Source organism: Gopherus evgoodei, chromosome 7 (genome assembly GCF_007399415.2).
Source record: "Gopherus evgoodei ecotype Sinaloan lineage chromosome 7, rGopEvg1_v1.p, whole genome shotgun sequence".
Taxonomy (NCBI): domain Eukaryota; kingdom Metazoa; phylum Chordata; order Testudines; family Testudinidae; genus Gopherus; species Gopherus evgoodei.
The window spans coordinates 2,449,470-2,474,321 of NC_044328.1; the positions used below are offsets into that span (position 1 = coordinate 2,449,470).

At 54.8% G+C, this 24,852-nt stretch overlaps 1 protein-coding gene across 4 annotated transcripts in view; it reads left to right on the plus strand.

Moving 5' to 3' along the window:
• The window catches only part of ARMH3 (armadillo like helical domain containing 3), a 211,524-nt gene that overhangs the window by 161,413 nt on the left and 25,259 nt on the right, over positions 1-24,852 (plus strand). For all 4 annotated transcript variants that reach the window (XM_030570419.1, XM_030570423.1, XM_030570422.1 and 1 more), the window contains one exon: positions 4,905-4,983. In XM_030570419.1, the coding sequence (XP_030426279.1) occupies positions 4,905-4,983 (79 nt within the window). The remainder of the gene's footprint in view (positions 1-4,904; positions 4,984-24,852) is intronic.

Consider the following 24,852-nt stretch of genomic DNA (forward strand, 5'->3'; position numbering starts at 1 on the left):
GGCCTCTCCTCTGCAAAGGTGCCAACTGAAGGTGTTGGAGAACAAAGAGATCAGGTGACCTCCTGGCCTGGGAAAGGGACAAAGGCAGAGGAGGGGCTTGAGAGTTTCACTTTGGAACTGGCTGGGGAAATGGAGGGGAGCCAGACAGACCTGACTGAGGGGGGCCTGTTGTCTGTACCTGCAAGACCTGTCTTGGACTGTGTTCCTGTCGTCTAAATAAACCTTCTGTTTTACTGGCTGGCTAAGAGTCCAAGGTGCAGGGCCCTGACTCCCGCAACTCCTTGACAGCCCTATAGGCATTTGTTTAAAAACTAAACCTTAATTAAAGGTCAAAGAGAAATGAGGATGGTGTTGAGTTACTTAGACTTGGGGGAGGGACCATCTTTTTGCTCTGTTTGTACCGCATCTAACAGGGTGCCCGGGGGCCTGGTCCCCGGCAGGGACTCCTGGGGGCTGTGGCTATGCAAATAGAAATAATGCTTGGTTGATGTTCTGGTTTTGATGCTAAGCGTCATGCTGTGCAGTGTGGCCAGAGGTGCCACCAGTGCTGCACAAGACTCTCACCAATGTTCAGTAGAGTTGACAGAACTCTTGTGGGCATAGATCACACCTGTGCAGCTGTGAAGGGGTTAACGCCAGCCAGTTGGGGGTGATGCTAGGAGCATTTCACAGTCTCTGAATGCTGAGTAGATTGGGACCCTGGCCAATCGGCTCTGCAATGGGGCAAGAGAAAGATGAGCTGGTGATGCTGCTTTTGTGCGTGGAACAGCTCTGGCTGCAGATTACCACTCTGTGCCCAGCACCTGGTATTTGACGTGCCTTGGACTGGGAACAACAGGGGCTTGATAAATGGGCTGAACGGAGGCCAGTACTGCTGACTTGCTAACAGGCCTCCTGCTCCTTCCCGTGGCCCCCTGCCAGCCCCTCGGAAACGCTTCAATTTCTGAGCAGGGAGAGCCCCCGTGTCAGCGATCAGCAATGCAATTCCTGGCCACATTTCAGCATTGCCGCCCCTTTTACCTGCCTCGCTTCGCTCCATTTTGCACCCAGACCCCATGGTTGTTGCAGCCAGCATAGTGGTCAGGGAACCCAGCTGGGTCTCACATGCCTTGATGACAACCCTGCGATGGCATTTAGCCATTTCCCCCTGCCAGGAGGCTGCATGCGGCATTTCACTATCCGTTTCTTCCTGATGCAGCACTCATTGCCTCTGGCTGTGCTCTCCCCATGGCCCCAGGCCGGACACAGCAGAAGCAGCATTCTCCGGTGATGAGGCACTGAAACGTGGAGGATTTTGGCTAACGTTTTCGGAAGCGTCAGGTGATTCAAGAGGCTACGTTCCACTGGCTTTCAATGAGACTTAGGCTCCTAAGTCACTTCTGAAAACTTTACCCTTAGCCCCTGCATGCTCCCCCACCCGGCTCCCAGTCGGTAAGCTCTGCAGCACAGATGGTATCAGTCTGCTGATCCTTCTTTCGGAAGGATACATGAACTTGTCTGTTGGGTCCTGGGTGCTCGCGTGATCCCCAAGTGCCTTTCTCTGCTCGAAATGCTGCACAGAGCAGGTCTGAGATCTGAGGTAGCTGTGATAATGGACTTGACTAGTCAGTGGGCGAGGGTCCTCCTAGGTAGGAGGAGGAGATCAGTGCTGCTTATTCTGAGCCCTTCTTCACCTCTCACTCTTCCGAGTGTTCCCTCGCTGCATTCGGCCTTAACTCAAAGGCAAGGTCAGCTGGGATCCAGTCTTGGATGGCTGGGCCCTCATTTCACCCTCTTCCCTCCTGCGAGCTGTCAAGCCTCTGCTCTCGCCAGCTGGAGGCAGCGGCCACTGCGCTGTAGATCAGGCAGGGCATGTGGTGCTGGCGGAGAAGAGGCATCTCCTCCATGGAGTTGTTCTGAAGTCTGCCTGATAAATAGCAACAACCCCCCTACCACCCTACCCGGATGCGTGCAGTGTGGGCATAGGTAAGTGTGCACAGCATCAGAAGCTGGACTGGGGATCGAAACGTTCCCTCTTGCAGTCAGAGCTTCATGGTTTCCTCACTGTTCAGATGTGCCAAGGAGCTCGCCAACTCCTCACGAATACCGGGTGCAGCTTTCTCTCTCTGAGGTCTTTTAAAGTAGCTGTGGGCACCTCAAAGTACTGGGTCCTGACCAATACCCGTGTGATCAGTGCTACCACCGGGAGAAATTATCCCAGCCCCCAAAGCAGAGAGCTGTATGGGGGCAACTCAAACCAAGAGAGTGGAATTGTGCACATAAGGGGAGTTTGTGCAAAGAGCTGCTCTTCTCCCTATGGTGCTTGGCTGCAGCAGCCTGTGGAGTGGCTGCTTTGCCAAGTGAAATTTCAGCTGGTAATGACACGTACAGCAGCTCTGAGGTGCATCCCAGGGCAGCTGATGGCTCGTAGTTTCATGTCTATACGGCAGAAGTTTTGAGGGGTAAAACACAGAGCGGTTTCTGAGTTACCTCTCCTTGGATGGAGAAAGGAATCCTGTGCAGCAGGGCTTTCTGGGAGGTTTGCAGTAGCCCTGGTATTAGGATGGTGGTGAAGCAGGGATTGGGGGCCCAGGCAGGGGGTGTCTGCACATCACGGAGCCCAGCTCCCATGTGCTGCGCAGAGTAGCGGCGGCAGAGTGGGTCTGTTCCCATGGAGCAGCCTGGGCTGGGCAGGGATTCCCAGGAGCTGTGCTGTGTCCACGGGTGTTGTGGTGCTGGGGACCTAGAGAAGAACCCAGAGAAGCAGGGCCAGGATTTCAGCCTGGGCTGGTCTCACTCCTCTGTCGTGAGGAAGGCAGCACCGCAGCAGAGCATCCTGGGAATGGTTTTGTCACGGAAGTTGGACAGCGCAAGGAGGTTTGTTAAAGAAACGAAACGGCTGAACGTGCCCATGCTCCCCAGCGTCTCCTCTGGCCGGGGGATGTGTGCTTTAAGTAAAGGCTTTCCAAACCCAGATTCAAAGCGAAGCCAGTTCCCCAGGGCGAATGGCGGCTGTGATTGCAGGTACCGCTGCACGAGCTCCGAGCTGAGCAGGGACCAAGCAAGGGCCCACTGTGAAGTGCTTCACAGCAGTGGGTACAAGTGACTGCTCAGTCTGTTCCTTAACTAGTGCTGGAGCCACCTGAGTGCGCCGAGTCCCACTGAGCTGCTAAGCCTTGTGGGGGGAGTTGTGCGTCTTTTCTTCTGTTCCTGTAGCTGTTAGGGGTGTAAACGTTACTCCAGCCAGGCATGAAACAGACAGCTTGAAAGCCACAGCTGTCAGGAGCCCTGGCTACCGGAGAGTGACGTTCTCACTCACTGATGCTTCTGTCATGCAGGTGAAATGGGAAAAGATAGGGCCCTTCGCCACCAGCCTCCGGACTCCCTTCCTCCCTGGAGGGGCGATCAGCTGCCTGGCAGGCAACCTTCCGCGCTTGCATTATCCGGTGTCATGAGAGTGGTGGCAGGGTCTCTGCGTATCAGAGCGGTGGGCTCGGTCTCCACATTGATTGCCTCCTCCGTGTGCGCTGGAGACCTCGCGCCAGTTGGCATAGGGTCACTGGGAATGTTACAGGAGTAAGGAGATGGCAGAGTCAATCCTGCTTTCAGGTTTTCCTTCCTCTGTTGTTTATTTGTCTGCCATGTGAGCACTTAAAGATGCTCCCCGCAGCCTCTCTCCCCACTGCCTCTGCTTGGCACCTTGCAATCTCAGCAGTCCCTGAGCCCAGTCACCACCTCTTAGCAGCGAACAGGCCTTCTGGGGCCTGCAGGAGGACCAGGAGGAGGAGACCCCATTAGACCGTGCAGGTGGGAGACTGAGTGGATTTTCATGCTGATTTCATAGAACCATAGAAAATCTGGGTTGGAAGGGTCATCAAGAGGTATCTAGTCCAACCCCAACTAGTGCAATTTGCATGAGACAGAAAGCCTTGTCTACTGGCACAGCGTAACAGGGCTGGGCAAGCTTCCTCCAGGCCAGTATCATAGTGCACCTCAGTTCTGAGCCGCAGTGAAGGCCATTGCATTCCTGAGCTCCGCCTGGCACAGGGCGTTGGCCAAGTGTCAGTTGCCACTGGTGCCATCCCGGCTGTCTCTCGGCAGAGACTCGTTGGTTTAGCGTTTGTCCTGCCAGCGGCACCTTGGAGAGCTCGATGAGAGGTCAAGAGGAAATCTCCAGCCGTGGCTTGCTGTGTTCAGTTTTAGATTGCATTGAGGATTCCCCAGCCCCTACCCCTGCTGCCCACCCAGAGGCTGGGCTTGGGACCTTCTGCTGGTGAAGTGAATGAGACGAGAGACCAGCCGCGCAGCTGTTCTGCTGGGCTCTGACACGTTGCCCCCGAAGGGAGGGCCCAGTCCGTCCGAAGCCCTTGGGGTGGGAGGGAGTGCAGGATTGTGGCTGGAATGACCAGTGCGCAGAGGTAAGTGAGCGTGGAGGTGGGGACAGCAGCAGCAATGCAGACAGTGGAGTCACGTGGAACGAGATGTCGTGTGATACCAGGCTTGAAAAGTGCCTCACTGGCTGGGGAGAGGGATTCCTCCGAGCAGGGCATGGCTGTGATCCCCACCTTGGTTTTCTGCCTGCGAGGTGCAGAGTGAATTGCAGCCTGCCCTGGCGCGGTGATGACTCCCTGTCCAGGCAGCTGGGAGTGCAGCCCTGGGCACAACACGTGGGTCCAAGCACCCACGCTTAGGGCAGGCGCTGTGTTTGACAGAGTCACCGGGGCCTGGCAGCACGGTGATTGCTGCTAGCATCGCAGCCTGGCAGAGAAGGCTGAGCAGTGGGGGTGGGGGTGGGGGTAGGCATGTGAGGGGAGAGGGCCTTTTGAAGACCCCTCCCCCACCCGCACCATGCACTGGTTCATATTGCCAGAGACAATCACCTCCCCTGGAATCTGTTCCTAACAGCCTTCCTCCTTCTCTTTCAGAGCCATCATCAACCACTTCAACCCAAAGATCGAGTCTTACGCTGCAGTGAATCACATATCCCAGCTCTCGGAGGAGCAGGTAAGCCGCACCCCTGATGGCCCTTTTTCATTGCTGCGGCGTGGCGTTCAGGTGATTCCCGCAAGCATGTTGCCCTGAGCGGTGTCAGCTGGAGCGTTAATGTCCAGGCTTGTCACTCTGGCTAGGCTGGTAACACAGCAGCAGCGTCCATGGTGGCAGCAGCCTTGGGCTGCTCTGTATGCAGGGAAGGGCCAGGCTTGCCTTCCCAGGACAGTCTGCAGATCACGGCTGCCTGGTCCATGCAGAAGGGAGAGCAGGTGGGGAAGAAGATGACGTCACGTTGGCAAGTGCGGTCGGCGGCTCTCGGTAGTTCTGGTGTTTGGAAATGCGCAATGGGATCTTGGCAATGGCTCTACCTGCTAATTAGAGAAACGCTGACTGCAGCTTAATTTGAGCCGCTGTTGGGCTCATTAGAACATATGCTGCAGTTGGTAGAGATTTTCCAGGATAATTTAATTCACAGTGCCCTGAACAGCTATTCTGCGGTAGAGTTTTAAACAGGAAGGTTTTCGTCGGGAGGGCTGAGTGTAAGGGGCTTTTTCCCTGTAATCTAGTCTGATTTCTCTTCCTCCTGTCCAGCCTGAATTGCGTAAGTGTGGAAATGGGGCCTCCCGAGGGCAGGGTGATGCTCACAGCCTCAGGAAGGGAAGAGGTGGCCTATTTTCTGGGATAAAATATTCAGGCTCTTTTGAAGCACTGCTGGGAGGAGCATTGAGGGCTGTGCGGGAGGAGGTGCAGCAGTGGCGCTCGCCAGGTGCCAGTGCTCTGGTATCCTGCGCTGGGCCTGTCAGAGCAGAGACCTGGGTCGTGCTGGACTGACACGGGACCTACTGAACCCCTCTTCACTAGCGACGCTCTCAGGTTATGAACCCAGAGCTTGGTCTGGAAAAGGCTCTGACCACTAGCCCTGTTCTTCCCATCCTCCCTCCCTCTCTCCACTTGGGATGCTTCGCCTGGAGCCTGAGGCTCACCCCCTCTCAGCTGTCCTTTCAGCAGCACCCAGTGCTCAGGAAGCCAGGCCCTGCTGCCTTTCACTCTCTCCTTGCTCACACTAATCTACAGCATCTGCAGTGTCTAATTTGCTCGACTCGACTTCCACGCGTTGCTCTGCTGCGCAGAGTCCCATGCTCGGTAACGTGTTCTGTGATGTTTCATGCTCTGTCTCCCCATTCACTTTCTGTACATCATCCAATGCCAAAAAGGGGGCGGGGGGGCTCGGATGGGGGAGGCGTCTGTGCTGTGCTTGGGTTCATCTGAAAAAGGAGGGGTACTTTTTGCTGTCAGCACAGCACAGCACAGCGCTCCTCCACCAGCAGATCAGGGAGGTCACGCTGAATTCTTTCTTCTTCGTACGCTGTGCTTTAAATACAATCTGCAGCGGCAGGCAGCTAATGAAATCAGTTCTGACGTGCTGGGAAGTTTGAGGGAGACAATTAGGAAGCAGAAAGCCGGTGTGAGTTCTTTTGGTCAAAGTTTAGCTTCCCCCGAAGCAGTGAAAGCATCAAGGAAAAGCAAAAGAATTCCAAGCCCTGGTGAGCTGCACGGGAGGTGGAAACATCATGGTGGTGAGAGGCTGTGAACACTGATGAGTACGGGGCGGGGCTCATACTGTGCAATTTACTGCACCAGATGATTGTGTAATAGCCAGAATGTCAGACTCATTTGGGAGAGGGGGCAAATTCCCCTCTTAAGTGGAGTCCGTGAGCTGGGGTATATATCGAGGCCCACACACTCCCTTCAATCTGCAGCCATCTCCCATGGATGGCGAGTGGGAGCTGCGCAGACATCAAGGATAGAATCTGACTTTTCTGTAGTAACTCAACTCCCAGTAATCATTGGTTCTTCTTCGAGTGATTGCTCACATCCATTCCAGGTAGGTGTGCGCGCCGCGCGTGCACGTTCGTCGGAAACTTTTTTACCCTAGCAACTCCAGTGGGCCGGCAGGTCGCCCCCTGGAGTGGCGCCGCATATATATCCCTGCCGGCCCGCCCGCTCCTCAGTTCCTTCTTACCGCCGTGTCGGTCGTTGGAACTGTGGAGCGCGGCATAGCTGTCCTCCACGTCCCTAGCTCTCCTAGTTATCTATCGTTATCTATCGTTATCTCTAGTTTCATTATAGTTGTTAATTAGTTTGTTAAGTTGATAGTTAAGTTAATTAGTTGTAAAGTACTTCTTCGCCGGGGGCTTAGCCCTTCCCGGCACCCGGCACCGGGCTCATGCCTGGTTCGCCGGGCTTCAAGCAGTGTGCGGCCTGCAAGAAGCCCATGCCTACCAGCGATCCCCACGAAGCGTGCCTGAAGTGCCTCGGGGAATCGCACAGATCCGACAAGTGCCGCATCTGTAAGGCCTTTAAGCCGAGGACAAAGAAGGAGAGGGATCAAAGGCTCCGAACTCTCCTAATGGAGGCGGCACTTGACCCGACGGCTTCGCAGGCCGTGGTATCGGCACCGGCACCGGATCGCTCCGGCACCGAGAAGACTCCTCGGCACCGACCCTCTCCGGCACTGGAGCCAGAGCCAAGGCCGTCGAAGTCTAATACTCCGGCCAGGCAGACCCGGCTAGAGCGCCCGGCCTCGACATCGGCCGCGGCGCCGCCGGCACCGTCAGCACCGTTGACTCCGGGCCCGGCGGGTCCGTTGAGTCCGGTGCCGCCGAGCTCCCCCATGAGATCTGGGGTTGAGATAGTGGTCCCGTCTACACCGGAGACCTTCGCCTCGGCTCGGGACCTTATTGCCCTGACTGAGCCTACTCGGCTGCCACCCCCGGTACCTCCGGTGCGGGTTGTGTCCAGAGGCAAGCCCATGATGTCGGCACCGCCCAGAGACAGTCGTTCCCGATCCAGGTCCCGACGTCTTGGGCGCTCCAGATCCCGACGCCGCTCGCAGTCCCGGCACCGCTCCCCTCAGCGGTACCGGTCGCACTCGCGGCACCGGTCGGCATCGAGACGGTCGCGGTCAGGCTCCAGTCGACACCGGCACCGCGACTCCAGGAGCAGGTCCCGACGCTACTCGCCGCACCGGTCGACCTCCCGGCACCGAGCTGGTGGCAGGTCCCGGTCCCGGTCTCGCTCGACCTCCCGGCACCGAGCTGGTGGCAGGTCCCGGTCGACCTCCCGGCACCGAGCTGGTAGCAGGTCCCGGCACCGAAGCGGCGCCCGGCACCGATCAGGATCACGGCACCGTGACAGATCCCGGTCCCGGTCCCGATCCCGGCACCGATATGACTCCCGGCACCGGTCCCCGGCACCGAGACGATCCTCCGTGCCGGCCCGCGCAGACCCGTACCATCCAGGGTCGGCCCCACCGTGGCCCTCGAGACAGCCGTCCGTATCCTCCCAGACGGACAGCGGCTATGCGCTGGGCACCGACCGGCAGGCGGCGCTGTTTGGTGATCCGCCGCTGCAGGACCAAGGCCCACAACAGTGGGGATTCTGGACACCCTGGGCATACCATCAGGCCCAGGGCCCCCAGCAGCTCCCTGCTAGGCCGGCGACTGCGGAGCGTAGGGCCCCGGAAGCCTCGTTGTCTCGCCCCCCTCCCTCCCCGGAAGGGGAGGAAGGGTCCAAGCAGCAGGACTCCGCTGTGGCTCCGGAGGCAGAGGCGAGGGCTGAGGAAGACCCTCAGTTAGACACTCTCGTGCCGGGGGTCTCATCATCCTCCTCCCCGGATGAGGCGGTGGCGGGTACCTCCTCCAACAGTCCCCCCCCGCTGGATCTCAGGGCTCACCAAGACCTCCTCAGGCGATTGGCTCAAAATCTGAGTCTGCAGGCGGAGGAGGTCTCGGAGATAGAGGATCCAATTGTAACCATCATCTCTTCTGATGCTCCCACCAGGGTCGCCCTGCCCTTTATACGAACCATCCAGGCCAACGCCAACACCATCTGGCAGTCTCCGGCCTCCATCCCTCCGACAGCAAAAGGCGTCGAGAGGAAGTACATGACCCCTTCTAGGGGATACGAATATCTCCATGTACACCCGACTCCGTGTTCACTGGTGGTTCAATCAGTGAACGATAGGGAGCGTCATGGCCAGGAGGCTCCAGCCCCCAAATCAAGAGAGGCCAGGCGGATGGACCTCCTTGGCCGTAAGGTGTATTCGGCTGGGGCGCTGCAGCTCAGGGTCTCCAACCAGCAGGCCCTGCTGAGCAGATATGCCTTTGATTCCTGGGTGGCAGTGGACAAATTTAAGGAGCTGCTGCCACAGGATGCTCGCCAAGAGTTTACGGCCATCTTGGACGAAGGCAAGAAGGTCGCACGCACGGCCTTGCAAGCCTCCTTGGACGCTGCGGACTCGGCTGCCCGTACCCTTGCGTCAGGAGTTACGATGCATCGCATCTCCTGGCTGCAGGTTTCCGGCCTTCCGCCGGAGCTCCAGCATACTATACAGGACCTTCCTTTCGAAGGCCAGGGCCTGTTTTCTGACAAAACAGACCCCAGACTCAAGAGTCTAAAAGATAACCGAGTCGTTATGCGGTTCCTCGGGATGCACACTCCCGTGACGCAGCGTAGACCCTTCCGGCCGCAACAACAACAACAACAACAACGCAGGCCGTTTTCCCAGTTCCGCCAGCGGCAGGACTTTTACAGGCGCCGCGGCAGGAACGGGAGGCGCAGGCAGTCGGGGAACCAAGGGGGGCAGAACCAAGGCTCCTCAAAACCCCCGCCTGGTCCTAAGCCTTCATTTTGAAGGTGCGCTCGAGGGCGCAGTAACAGTTTCCCCTATGGATCCTTCCCCCCCGTTTTCCAACCGCCTTTCGTTTTTCCTCCCGGCGTGGTCCCAAATAACATCGGACCGCTGGGTCTTAAGCGTGGTGCAGACGGGATACCGCCTGCAGTTTGTTTCGTTTCCTCCTTCCCGCCCTCCTTCCTCGTCCCTCTTCAGGGACCCCTCTCACGAGCAATTCCTTCGGCAGGAGGTGCAGACGCTCCTCAGCAAAGGAGCTATAGAGGCGGTTCCGGAAAACGAGAAAGGCAAGGGGTTTTATTCCCGCTACTTTCTGATCCCCAAGGCCAAGGGGGGCCTCAGGCCTATCCTCGACCTGCGAGAGCTCAACAAATACCTCGTGAAGTTGAAGTTCCGCATGGTATCCCTGGGGACCATTATTCCATCCCTGGATCCGGGAGACTGGTACGCCACCCTCGACATGCAGGACGCGTATTTCCACATTGCCATTTGGCCGCGCCACAGACGCTTTCTCCGCTTCGTTGTGGGGGCTCTTCATTATCAATTTGCAGTCCTCCCGTTCGGCCTGTCCACGGCCCCGAGGGTGTTTACAAAATGCATGGCAGTTGTCGTGGCGCATCTTCGGCGCAACCGTGTCCACGTGTTCCCTTATCTGGACGATTGGTTGATTCGGGGCACGTCGGAACAGCAGGTGAACAGCCATGTCCGCGTGATCACCGGCATGTTTGCGAGTCTGGGCCTCTTGATAAACACAGACAAGTCCACCCTGAGGCCCACTCAGAAGGTGGAATTTATCGGGGCCGTCCTGGACGCCACTGTGGGCAGGGCCTCGCTGCCTCTGCAGCGGTTCCAGACCATGGCGGCGATCGTTCAACGCTTGCGGTCAGCCCCGTTGACGTCAGTGAGGACATGTCTAACCCTGTTAGGCCACATGGCGGCGTGCACCTTTGTGACCGACTACGCTCGGCTCCGCATGAGGCCTCTCCAGCTGTGGCTTATCAGTCATTACAGGCCGGCAAGGCAACCTTTAGACATGTTAATCACAATCCCCCAGAAGGTCTTAGATTCCCTCGGCTGGTGGTTGGACCAGTCCGTATTGTGTGCGGGTCTTCCCTTTCACCCGTCTCAGCCCTCGGTATCCCTGACAACGGATGCCTCAGATCTAGGCTGGGGGGCCCACCTAGGGACCCTGCGGACGCAGGGCCTGTGGTCCCAGGAGGAGGTGGGGCTACACATCAACATGAGGGAGTTGAGAGCGGTCCGCCTTGCTTGCCAAACGTTTTGTCATCAGCTTCAGGGTCGTTGTGTAGCCGTGTTCACGGACAACACGACGACCATGTACTATATCAACAAGCAGGGCGGCACCAGGTCCTCCTCCCTGTGCCTCGAGGCGATACGACTCTGGGACTTTTGCGTAGCCCACTCTATTCACCTCAGGGCTTCCTTCCTTCCCGGAGTACGGAACACGCTGGCGGATCGATTGAGCAGATCCTTCCTGTCACACGAGTGGTCCCTTCGCCCGGACGTCGCTCTCTCCATTTTCCGGAGGTGGGGTTATCCCCGGGTGGACCTCTTTGCGTCCAAGGGGAACAGGAAGTGCCAAGCGTTCTGCTCCTTTCAGGGCAGGGAGCCGGGGTCGATAGCGGATGCCTTCCTCATCCAGTGGTCGACCCACCTGTACTATGCGTTTCCTCCGTTCCCTCTGGTTCACAAGGTCCTCCTGAAGGTGCGCAGAGACAGGGCTCGTGTGATCATGGTGGCCCCGGCATGGCCCAGACAGCACTGGTACACCATGCTGCTGGACTTGGCCGTAGCCGACCCAGTTCCCCTGCCCCTTCATCCGGACCTGATTACCCAGGACCACGGGTCTCTCTGTCACCCAGACCTGCAGTCGCTGCACCTAGCGGCGTGGCTAACTGGTTCCGAGCTGCGCTGCTCCACGCCTGTGAGAGAGGTGCTCTTGAGCAGCAGGAAACCGTCCACAAGAGCCACATATTCGGCGAAATGGAAACGCTTCTCCTGTTGGTGCGTAGAGAGAAATCTCCGCCCTATGGAAGTTTCGGTAACCGAAATCTTAGACTATGTTTGGTCCCTCAAAGAGCAAGGTCTGGCCTTATCGTCGTTGCGAGTCCATCTAGCAGCTATCTCCACCTTTCACCCGGGTGCGGACGGTCGCTCCGTTTTTTCTCACCCGACGGTGTCAAGATTCCTTAAAGGGCTGGAACGGTTATTCCCTAACGTCCGTCCCCCTGCTCCGACCTGGGATCTTAACCTGGTGTTGTCCCGGCTCATGGGGCCCCCCTTTGAGCCGTTAGCTACTTGCTCCCTGCTTTACCTCTCTTGGAAGGCTGCCTTTCTAGTAGCTATCACCTCAGCTAGACGGGTGTCGGAACTCCGAGCCCTTGTGGTAGACCCCCCATATACGGTCTTCCACAAAGACAAGGTGCAGCTTAGACCACACCCTGCCTTTCTACCCAAGGTGGTCTCAGCCTTCCACGTCAACCAAGAGATTTTCCTCCCGGTTTTTTTCCCAAAACCTCACTCCTCAGGCAGGGAGCAGCAGCTCCACTCGCTGGATGTCCGTAGAGCTCTCGCGTTCTACATAGAGAGGACCAAACCCTTCCGCAAATCCCCCCAGCTTTTCGTGGCGGTAGCGGACCGTATGAAAGGGCTTCCTATCTCCTCCCAGAGGTTATCCTCGTGGGTCACGTCCTGTATCAGGACCTGTTATGACTTGGCCCATGTCCCTACGGGCCGTGTGACTGCGCATTCTACCAGGGCGCAGGCGTCGTCGCTGGCTTTCCTTGCCCGTGTGCCCATCCAGGAAATCTGTCGGGCAGCGACCTGGTCATCGGTCCACACCTTTGCTTCCCACTACGCCCTGGTACAGCAGTCGAGAGAGGATGCGGCCTTCGGAACTGCAGTGCTCCATGCCGCGACTTCTCACTCCGACCCCACCGCCTAGGTATGGCTTGGGAGTCACCTAACTGGAATGGATGTGAGCAATCACTCGAAGAAGAAAAGACGGTTACTCACCTTTGTAACTGTTGTTCTTCGAGATGTGTTGCTCACATCCATTCCACACCCGCCCTCCTTCCCCACTGTCGGAGTAGCCGGCAAGAAGGAACTGAGGAGCGGGCGGGCCGGCAGGGATATATATTGGGCGCCATGGCGGCGCCACTCCAGAGGGCGACCTGCCGGCCCACTGGAGTTGCTAGGGTAAAAAAGTTTCCGACGAACGTGCACGCGCGGCGCGCACACCTAACTGGAATGGATGTGAGCAACACATCTCGAAGAACAACAGTTACAAAGGTGAGTAACCGTCTTGTGTTTGTTCAGTACTTTGGTGCACTCAACATCATTCAGTCGGGAAGTCAGCTCGTTGTTAGGGCTGCTGCAATTTCAGCCTTTAGTTTCTCTTCTTTCTCCATCCTCCTTTCTTTGCATTTCTCTCTCCCCTTCCTTTGTTTCCTGCTGTAACTCCAAATTGCTCCCCCCTTCTGCATCCAGTCAGACGATCAGCAGTGAAATGTTTAATGCTGACATTTAAAGCACAGTTTAGAGTCAACGTGCACAGGTTAATTTGGAGCCTGGGTCACTCCAGCTCTGAGCTCTATTTCCAGGCCGTGTCTTGTAGACTCGCAGGGTAGCTCTGCGGAGGTTCAGCTCAGTCCACATTTCAACGCTGGCTTTCACAACCACGAGGGCTAGAAACGTTTTCTGAAATGAACGCTTGGATTCTGCAGCATGCGTGTGTCTGTCTCTGCTCCTGGTGGGCTCCCCTTTGTTCTGGCACTTGTGTCCCTCTCACAGTGTAAGGGGGCATGGGCTTGCCACGACTCTTAACCCACTGCAGATCTCCTGATCACCCCAGCTCAGGGGCTTCTCCTGGGACCTGAGAGATTCCCCTCCCCTTTGCATGTCCTGGGGGAGTTTTATTTCTTATATTTGCTTTGTTAATGTCCTTAAAAGTATCTAAATAATCGGCTGAAATAGGTTTTGCTGGGTCTTGTTCTTTCCACAAGTCTAGTGAAGGCTTTATTAGCTTGTTAATCACTAATGTCCATTTCTCACAATTCTTGGTCTGCTGTTTAAGTGCTCTTTCTTCTTGTTTACTGATGAGCATTCATGTTACCATGCAGCAGACTCACTGCATCTTATTTTATTTGCAAAAGCCGCCAACTTTGTACTCAACAGAAACCATTAGACCAGCACTAGGCCCAATGGCTGAGAAAACCAGCAAGGACATGATGACGCAGGAAGCACTCCAGGGTAACCAGCTACAGCCAGGCAGAACAACTGCACAGTTTTGTCTGACCCAAGCTGTGGAGAGCGTCACACAGCTGGCCTTTCTCACCGAAATACCAGGTGCATAGCAGCTGCACTCTGGCTGGACCGGGTGTCTTGCTAACTCTGTTCCTGGAGCTGTTCAGGTGAGGAGAGAGGGAGACCGAAGTACTGAACTCTCCTTGGTACCAAAATGCCCACTGGTCCCTCCCAGGACACATGTGTCTCATACCAGTCTACTGGAAAATTCGGACAGGAAACTGCAAGTTCAGATCTCAGTTTCTTGGTACCATTCCCGCTATAATCATCACTCTGGGGTTTTTAAACTGTGTTCTACAGAGAGGGCAGAAGTGCAGACAGACACTCAGAGCTGACAGCTACTTGTAGTCCTAAACAGCTGTATCATTTTGTAAGGGACGGCGCCCCTTTCCCGTCTTCACTACAGCAGAGACACCAGGGAATGCAGGTCTGGAATACAAGGCCTGTTATATGCACATCGGGTTGAGCAGGGCAGACTGCTGGGAAGACCTGTGTGGCATGCATCAGCCTGATAATTGCAGGGAAGGAGGGCTAGCGACCAGAACAGGTTGTGACTGAAGAGCAAACGTACTGCTTCAGCTTTGAAAGCATGGCAAGCGAGGGCACCACTTGGCTTGTTCTGCAGCATAACAAGCGTATAATTCAGTGAGCTGCAATCCAGCTTCCATTTGGGTAATCTCAGAAGGCCATTTTTCCTCTGGCTCAAATCATGCTCCAGCTGTTCTCCCCCCCCACTCCCACCCCCCTGCATGTAATTGGCCCTCTGTTAGCGGGCAGGGGCTGAGGGACTAATCCAAAATACAGCTCAGGGAGCTACCACCGCTGACTTGGATAGAAAGCCACAAGACTGCGCAATCAGTGTGAGATGCCCTGAGCTGTGCTACCGGTGGGAGCCATCGTTGCTATGGTTTAGTCCATTTGCTTTGCTTCCCACACTAGGAAAAAACTCCAAGCCATTATAATAAGCTGGGACCCATCATAGCAACGCCTTGCAGTGGCACTGGAGCTAGGGGTCTGTTGGTGTACATGTGTGTTTAATTGGCTGATGGCTTTAAAACACCCCGAGGATTAAACAAGTGCTGTGAGTGCTGAGTATCATTAGAATCTCATCATAACGTCCCACGTTAACATAGCACCTAGGGGAAGCTCTTTAAACACGGTATGTGCAAGGACCAGATCACTCCTGAAATGCAGCCACTCCTGGGGTAGAAGGCAGCGGTCCAGTGGCATGCAATGCAGTGCACAACTTTGTGTGTGTGTGTGTGTGTGTGTGTGTGTGTGTGTGTGTGTGTGTGTGTGTGTGTGTGTGTGAGAGAGAGAGAGAGAGAGAGAGAAAAACTTCAACTGAGGACACTGGGGCAAAACCCAGATCGTAGATCTTGTAATGTCCATGCAGGAGAGGCAGGACTGTTGGGTTTTATGGTGTCGTAAACACCCACACATGAATTGCTTGAAAGGCAACTGATCATTGCAGTGTGAAGGGCTGAGCCATCCGTGCTGAGATCTGAATCCGTGGTTCAAGGGAGTCAGTGTAGTTCAGATGCTCCCGCGAACCCATCCTGACTGGCAGTGATGGATCTGGCTGATAAGGTGGCTTTGCAGTTTAAATTCCCCCCTGACCCCGGCGTTTTGTAGCGTACGCTAGGAATGATGTAGCTGAACGATGCCCTTGGACAGCTTTAAGGCAGTGAGGCAGGGCTGCCTGTCTCCGGGCAGAATTCAGGCAGAAAGGAGTGCAAACCAGAGTTAAGCTGCAGAGCAATCACTTAGTGCTGTTCAGAGCCTTTCATTAGGCTAATGCATTGAATGCAGTTAAACAAGCATCCCTGGAGCAGAGTGAAAGGAGCAGCTGAGCCATGCCAGAAGGCCAAGGGAAAGGCTCTGTTGTCAGACGCATCCATTGAAGGATGGGGAGATCTGACCTGTCCCATCCCAGCAGGCTCAGCATAAAATGGAAGACCCTCCCCCCTCCTGGAGGCTCCATACAGCCAGTCTGCGTGCGGCAGTGTCAGCTTGATGGGTGGCACCTCCCAGAAGGGTGCACCCCGTTCCCTGTGCCTGAGAGTCTGTAAGCCACTCGGTCACTTCACCCCATTCTCCACCCTAGGAAGGCGGGGGGGAGGGGAGAGGCCTTGCTGTGTTTCCTGAAGGACCTGGGATCTGTCTCCTGGCAGACTGGAGGTGGGTGGTGAGCTCAGAGCCCCTTGCTAAGAATGCCCTGCTCCTAGCCCTTCCCCATTGCAAGCTGACGGCTGGTAACTCAGCACTGCAGAGGACAGCTGCTGCTGCATGGTCACACGAAGAGGAGCATATCGCAGCTAAGCAGGACCAAACTCTAGGGTTTTATAGTCAATGCCATCCCTTCACTCAGCCGCCGGCAGGCAGTCGGTGCCAGAGTCAGGGCACAGAGGAGGTGGCTGAAGGAGCGTTTCCTGCCCACCTCACCGGGCACTAGCTGCGCTAGCCAGGGCTTTGAAGGCATCGCTCCACGCAGAGTGCAATGTACCGTCTCCCTCTAGGTGGGGAAAGCCTGGTAACCATGGCAACATTCGCGTCCGAAAGGGATGGCTGCGACCTTCTTACCGTGTGCCAGGGTCAGGAAGCACATGGTACCTGCTGCTGCCCAGGCACTGCGGGATCCAGCAGGACACCGAGCGTGTACAGCTTGGCAACAGGCAGCCCCATCAATGGAGGGGGCTGATGCAACTTCTGCTGCTGCTTCCATTTGCTTTCCACAGCCCCCACGTGTGCCTCAGTGTCTGCTGAGCACTGGGTACGTCATTCCACCCCCCTGCAGAGCCAGACGGGATAGGGTTCAGCAGCATCCTGAGCAGCCCATCCCTCCTCGCTGACTCCCTTCCCCCATACTCACGAGCCCTGAATCACACCCTGAACAAGAGGGCTGATGAGACAGGACCCTGCAGAAACCCGCAGGAGAGCACTCGGGGCAATTGGCCAGCCCTTCAGAAGCTTTGTGACGCTGGTGTCCAGTCTGGACGTGTGGCGGGAACAGAGTTAGTCCCGATATCGCACTCGGAACGAGCTCGACTCAGAAAATTTACGATCAACAGTTCCCAGGTCCTTGGTAAATTCTTAAAATCTTTGTTTTCTATTTCAGACCTAGTTAGGAGCGGAAACGGTGTAGCAGAGAGCAGGTCCTGGGCATCAGTGTTCCCCAATTCTCTTTCCAGTGGTTACTGAGTTGCTGTGTGATCTTGAACAGATCCATAAGAACGGCCATTTTGGGTCAGACCAAAGGTCCATCTAACCCAGCATCCTGTCTTCTGACAGTGCCCAGTGCCAGGTGCCCCAGAGGGAATGAACAGAGCAGGGATTCACCGAGTGATGGATCCCCCATTGCCCAGTCCCAGCATCTGGCAGTCAGAGGTTTAGGGACACCCAGAGCCTGGGGCTGCATCCTCGAATATCTTGGCTAATAGCCATTGATGGGCCTGTCCTCTGTGAACTTATCTTGTTCTTTTTTGAACCCTGTTATAGTCTTGGCCTTCACAACATCCTCTGGCAACAAGTTCCACAGATTGTGCATTGTGTAAAGAAATACTTCCTTTGGTTTGTTTTAATCCTGCTGCCTATCAATTTCATTGGGTGACTCCTGATTCTTGTCACTCGGCTGCCTTGTGGCCTGTGTTTCCCCATCTGTAAAATGGGGTGAGGGTGTTTGTAAAGCACTTTGAGCGCTTTGGCTGAAGGATGTGGTGTGAGTACAAAGCAGCATCCTGCCAGCCTCACAGTTACTCATCTGTGTAGGCTGGAGAGCTCCTCCGAGGGTCGCTGCTGAACTGCCAGAGCCACCTGCGTTTGTAAAGTTTATATTACAACTTTCCACAGCTGAGATGAAAGGAGAAGCTGTCACTGGCCATGTGAGCGCTTGGCTCAGTTTGCATTTTGTAAAACTTGAGATTTGCTTTTTAAAGATATCCCTCAGGAAGCCTGGGCAGCAAATAGACGTGGGGCGGTGGCCAGGCATGTAATTCGTGCAGGAGCTGTGCAGACTTCCCCTGCGTGGCTGTGTCAGTGTGAGCTCATCACACAGCACCCTCTGTCACTTCAGGCATGTGTGCGCCCGGCCGGCTCTCCCCTGCCTGCCTGGGATTCTGATCAGAGACGGCCTGGATCCTGGGGGGGCGTGTGTGTGTACAAGGCTCAGATCACGCCCTCTGTGCGCTTGCCCCGTCAGACTGGCGTTGGATGCTGCTCTCCCGACATGGGCCAGGATCTCTGGAGCCTGTGGCACCACTGAGATTTGGGATTTTCCATCGTCCTACAATGCATATTTTTGTGGCAGGACAGTGGCTTCGCCCAGCCCATGGGGCAGAGCCTGACCGCACCGTCTCACTGCAGTAGTCATCCCTGTGCTGTCACCTGCCGCCCACACTGTCCCCCAGCCCAGCTCCGTTCACGCATCTGGTTCTTCCCAGTGCTCCATTGGCACCCCCCTTCTTTGATGCAGAGCTTCGCCCTTTTTCGAGCCTGGGCTGGCCTCTGGGTCCCTATTCCTCTGCCGTCATGGACTGTCTCTGCGCCCAGGCCTGGCTGATGGATTCTGCACTGACCCTTATGCAGCCGGGCGAGGTTGGGGCTTGTCTGTGCTGTGAATTCGAGCACACCCCACTGAATGGGGACCAGGCAGCAGTCTCGCCCCAGGTCCAGTCCGCAGGCTGGGGGTTTGCAGTGAGGTGGGCTAACGGATCTCCATTCTGGCATGTCACTGTGGGTCCGGAACCACCAGTTCACACACAGTGGAGCCTTTCTAGCTGGGTCCCAAAGCTCACCTGGCAGAAGCTCTGAGATGAGAGGCTTCGAGCTGTCTAGAAAGACATTCCCTGTGCAGGTGGCAGGTTTCGGGTGCCCCAGCCATCAGCCCAGCTCCGCTTCCCAGAGGGAAGGCGAGTAGCAGAACTGAGGGGCAGGGCTGTGTGATATACCTTAGAGGTCTTCAACTCAAATTCTAACCTTTGGCACGTTCTTAGCCTTTTACCAGCAACCCCTACCTGCCTGCTAGCAATGCAATGACAGCCGCCTGCCGTGCCTGCTGCTCCTTGGGGAGAAGCCCGCCTGCCTTTTGAGGGCTGTCCTCTCTGCCCCCCCTTGCTGGGAGTGTGCCGTAATGCAGGCTGGCTGCATTTCTCTGCCTTCCTCCATTCATATTTTTTCCTCACCCTCCTGGGCCTCTTGTAGGATCTTCTACCCCGAGCTGCATCCATTTTCCTAAGTGACAAACTAGGTCATTGCTCTGATTTGAGTGGGAACCAAATGGAGCTTTGCTGTCGCCGTGCAGAGAGAACAAATGCTGCTGATGCAGAAAGGTGCAGTGTCTGCAGGGAAACCAAATGAAATTACCGTGCGGAGCTGGGCTCAGGGGGGCTTTGCTTTTGACTCTCAAGCACTTGGCATTTGGACGTCGAGCAGTTAAGTTCAAGTGCAGCCAGCAAGGACTGTCAGCATCAGGGAGCTCAAAGGGAAACCTGTGACTGGAGTAGAGAGGGAATGTAGCCTTCCCGCCCGCTGCGCTGAGCCGTGTCCCCACTTCTGCCTTGGCCGGAGATCCGGGGCAGGCGGCAGGAATGCTGAGTAACTGAACGCCAGTCACTCTGAGCCAGCATGCGGGGAGCTGGATCCGCAGAAGGCAGGGCTGCACCTGCCAAACGCCAGTGTCTACAAATCACCTCCGTTCCTGTAGGCAGGGTGAGCCCTGCAGCCGCGTGCGATCTCCATTGGCTCAGGGAAGCTTCCTGAGAGCAAAGCACCACTAGCAGCATGTGTCGCCCCATCAGGCTTGTGGCTGGTGCCAGTGCAACCCCGCTGCAAGGATATGAATCCTGAACAAGGTGTTCGTGTTTACCTGGCTGCTTGTTTTTATAAACACCCTTTTATTTGTACATAAATCACTGACTTCAGTTCAGTACCAATGACTGTAGGAGAGGGGGACTGCCAGTAGGGAGATCTGTATCTGAGACCTTCAGCAACACTGCTGATGGCGCTCGCTAACCAGCTGATGGGAAGCACTTAAGGGTTCCAGAATAGGGTGGTAAAACAGCACCTGAGTCTTGTCCACACACCAGCTTCAATCAGTGCTACCCCCGTTGGAGCTACATCGTGGTGATTACAGTTGGGAAACTTGCTTCCCTTTGTGCAACTTACGTGTCTATCCTGTGGCTGCACAAGGCAGAGATCAGGTGGGGAAACCTCCGCAGGAAGAGCATGGGCTTCAGAGAGCCCCACGCCCACCCTGAATGCATTCCGAGCAACCGACTCCCCCTGGGAGACTGACAGTGGTGGTTTCCAGTAGCACCCACAGCACTTCTTGGGGTGCAGAGCTGGGAACTTCTAACTCTTACTAAATGCAACTCCCAAACAATGAATCATGGTTGAAATTTCTCCATGTGCAAACCCCCGGATATCCCCCCGAAATGTTCCCACAGCTGCTGTAATTCAGTTCCCATGTGAGTATTTTTAGAGCTTCTGAGCTTTGGGGTTTATTCATTTAATATTTTAGTGTTTATTTTTAAGTTTTGGGATTTTTTGTCTCAAAAATTAGGGGATAGGGAGGGGGGCTTTCTCTGTCTCTATGTAGAGTAATGAGTAGTCTCTTCGTAATGTTCCCTAGTCTGCATTAAGCGTCACTATGTCATAGCACTAAGGAACCTTTACAGCACACCAACAGGGCCTACATAGAACAATTAATACACAAAACGTTGTCATAGAATCTCAGAGTTGGGAGGAACTTCAGGAGGTATCTAGTCCAACCCCCTGCTCAAAGCACGACCAACCCCAACTCAATCATCCCATGTCCATTGGTGATAATGGAACCAAACTTCCATTTTTCATAGAGATCCTGGTACCATGGACCTTTCCAGACCACCCCACTTCATTATTGGTGAAGTTAATAGAAGATTAGGGTTGGAATAGACCTCAGGAGATCATCTAGTCCAACCCCAACTAAATCATCCCAGCAAGGGCTTTGTCAAGCTGGGCCTTAAAAACCAATAAGGATGGAAATTCCACCACCTCCCTAGGTAACCTATTCCAGTGCTTCACCACCCTCCTAGTGAAATAGTTTTTCCTAATATCCAACCTAGACCTCCCACACTACAATTTGAGACCATTACTCCTTGTTCTGTCATCTGCCCCCACTGAGAACAGCCAAGCTCCGTCCTCTTTGGAACCCCCACTTCAGGTAGTTGAAAGCAGCTATCAAATCCCCCCTCACTCTTCTCTTCCGCAGACTAAACAATCCCAGTTCCCTCAGCCTCTCCTCATAAGTCATGTGCTCCAGCCCCCTAATCATTTTTGTTGCCCTCCGCTGGACTCTCTCCAATTTGTCCACATCCCTTCTGTAGTGGGGGCCCAAAACTGGACACAGTACTCCAGGTGTGTCCTCACCAGTGCTGAATAGAGGGGAATAATCGCTTCTCTCGATCTGCTGGCAATGCTCCTAATGCAGCCCAATATGCTCTTGAGAAGTCACACCCCTGTAATCCACATCACTGCTCTGTGTGGACAAGCCCTTAGATACAAGTCAGCTTTTCCGGTGTTTATCAGATAAATACCCATTTAATTTTTTTGTGTCAGAGGTGTTTTATTGGTCTTCATTGGTTAAAACCTAAAATCAGAAGCCCTAAGTATTTGATGTTGTTTGTGATGCTGCCTTAGGGCATGTGCAAACTGCTCTGACTCCTGCTGCAGGCCTGTGTCAGCTGACTCAGGCAAAGGGGCTGGTTAATTGCAATGTAGACGTTCAGGCTTGGGCTGGAGCCTCAGCTCTAGGGCCTGTGAGGTGGGAGCTTGAATGTCTACACCACAGTTAAACAGCCCCTTGTCACGGTGCCCCTGGGCGATGCTCTGGAACTGCTCCCCACAAAGCAAGGTAGGACTTTGGGGAGCCTCCTCTCCCTTGGAGCAGACTGTCTCCAGGGCAAGAAGCTCACACGGCTTCACCTCCTGGGTCTCTCCTTGGAGCATTCAGCATCCTCTGCCCCTCCATGTGCTTCCCACAGCGAGCCCGCCCCAGTGGGGGTCCTGGGGAAGCCACAGGGTCCTGCACCCCCACTTTGCAGTCAGATGTGACTCTCAGCCAGCCAGTAAAACAGAGGTTTATTCAATGATAGGAACAGGGTCTAAAACAGAGCTTGTAGATACAGCGAACTGAACCCCTCGGCCGGGTCCATTCTGGGGGGCAGTGAACCAGACCCCCACGTCTGCTCTTCACTCCTCGTCCCCAGCCAGCTCCAGACTAACAACCCCTTCCAGCCCCTCCTCTCTGCTCAGCCCCTTTCCCGGGCCAGGAGGTCACCTGGCCTCTTTGTCTCCAACACCTTCAGCTGGCACCTTTGCAGGGGAGGGGCCCAGGCCATCAGTTGCTAGGAGACAGTGTCAGGCATTTAGGTGCACTGGTCCTTTGCTCTGCCAGATACTTAAGACCTGCCTAGGGTATACTGAGGCACCAACACAGCATTCAGAGAAAACACCAAGAACATTCCCAGTTCGTCACACCCCTTAGCCCAAGCCCCCGAGCCTGGGCCAGCCGTAGGTGTCTAACTGCAGTATAGACAGACACTCAGAGGCCTCTGTGTATGTGGCAATGTTAAATGCTAGTAAAATCATAACTCTGAGTTTCCTGACCTGAGCATGTTAATGCAGGATTTATAATTGAGATGTAATAGATTTTTGGCCTTTAATTTCCTTTTGCGGGAGGTGGGGGAGAAGCAGGCGAAGAAACCCCCACAGTGAAATGCACACGTGAGAGTCAGCATGCTCCACAGCGCACTAGGCTTGCTCAGTTGCAGTGGGAAGCCGTAGGATCAGACTGGCAGCCTGTGGTACTGGCCGGGTCCTTTGGCTGCCTGCGTCAAAGGAAGCCGGGAGATTGGAGTGCTCTGCACAAGAGGATGGGTGACTGTGTGTGGATACTGCTGCAGTCGCACACGTGCATATCTGGGTATTGACGCCTTCTTGAGTAAAGGAGACAAATGCACAGCCCGTATAATGAGGTCACTGAGTATTGACATAAATCCTCTGACTACGCCAGATGCTTTTATAGCTCCACATGCTTGACTTCTCGTAGTCTGAGTTACATACTGGCTTGCAGACTAAAAGCATGCTGAGAGACAGAGCAAGCCAAGGAGAATCAGAGCCTGCCTAATGGGTCAGCCATCCGTGCCTGCCCCCGATTTCACGGGCCCTTCTGATAGCATCCATAGACACCATTTTTCACAAGTGCTGTCACATTTCCGCATGCGAATCAGGTCCCTGGATGTCCACTCTGTTTCCAATCTAGCAGGAACTGTCAATTGCATATGGAAAAACAGACGGAGGATGAGAATATGGCTTCTTACGACTGACATGACGCTGTAGTGGTGTTGGGCTGGGATGATGGAAATGGGAGGTCAGCAGCAGATAAACCCAATGGAGGGAGCTGGGAGAAGGTGATGAAGTAACTGAGAGGCTGGGCAGGAGCCACTGGCCACTTGTGGCCCACAACACTGCAGATCACATTGTGATGGAAAGACTGCCATTGTGATGTGGCAGTTCCCTGGACAAGTGACATCAACACAGAGTGGGATGTGTCTTTAGCTTCTTGTAGCAAGACTTTGGCATCTGGAAGCAACCACTGGTAGGGCAAGCTCCATGGTCTGGGAACCACACTGCAGAATACGGGGACTCAGCCACGCTCTGATGAGTGTTGCACTGCGCACCACCATCTCCAGTCCCTTCTGGGAGGCAGATACCCAGCACCAGTATGCCACCAATCCTCCTGCAGGAGAAGTGCTGATATCAGTCGTTCAGTTAGAAGTTGTGTTGCTCTTCTTTTGCCTCTGTCAAAATCAATGTTCCACACTCCAGACAAAGCCGTTGCTGCATGAATGCAGAGATCATGTATGGACAGCATTCAGCACGCTCTCACTGCTGTTCTCAGGACAGTACGCCAGCAGCAGTCTCTCTCTGTAGTGCCTGCAAGAAAGTTCTGCCCTGTCAGAGATGGTGAACGTGCCTCATCTTCCACTTCTCTTGTGCACCAAAAGTCACGTGCAACCCTTCCAAAACCAGGGTGCCTCATGCTTTGCCCAGCACAGGGTCATGCTAGCAAGCTGCTGGGAGCCAGAGGTGTCTGTCTAATCTGGGTAAGTTGTACCAAATTGCTGTCACCCTCAACTTTGAATACAGAGGTGGAGACTTCAGGTACCACATCCAGACTATTCTGATGGAGATGGAGCATTGCATGCTAGGACCTGTAGTCTTTGTCCATCGCATTACACACAGCACAGTCCAATGGCTGGAAGCTGAAGCTAGACAAATTCAGACAGGAAATAAAGCGCACATTTTTAATGGTGAGAGTAATTAACCATTGGAGCAATTTACCAAGGGTCGAGTGGATTTTCCATCCCTGACCATTTTTAAATCAAGGTGGGATGTGTTTCTGAAATATCAGCTCTAAAAATTACTTTGGGGCAGGTCTCTGTCCTGTGTTACGCAGGAGGTCAGACAAGATGATCACAATGGTCCCTTCTGGCCTTGGAATCTGTGACACTCTGTTGAAAATGAAGGCAGTCACAGGTTGCATGGTAGAACTTGCTGGCCACATCTCGCCTGCAGGTTGTATTTGGCCTCCCCTGTTCCAAATAATTAATTCATTCTTTCATTTTCAACATCTGGAGTCAGTGGGACAAGAGTGATCTGGAAGCAGGTGAAGGAAGCAGGGATATGGTTTGTATGCAGATTCAGGGTAGCCAGGTTGGAACTTTGATCTGTTGAGATTCACTTGCTTCTCCTGGGACTCGTATCTCTATCCTGGTGTCTGCTGCTTTTTAACTCCCTCTTTTTGTTGGAGATCTTCTATGCAG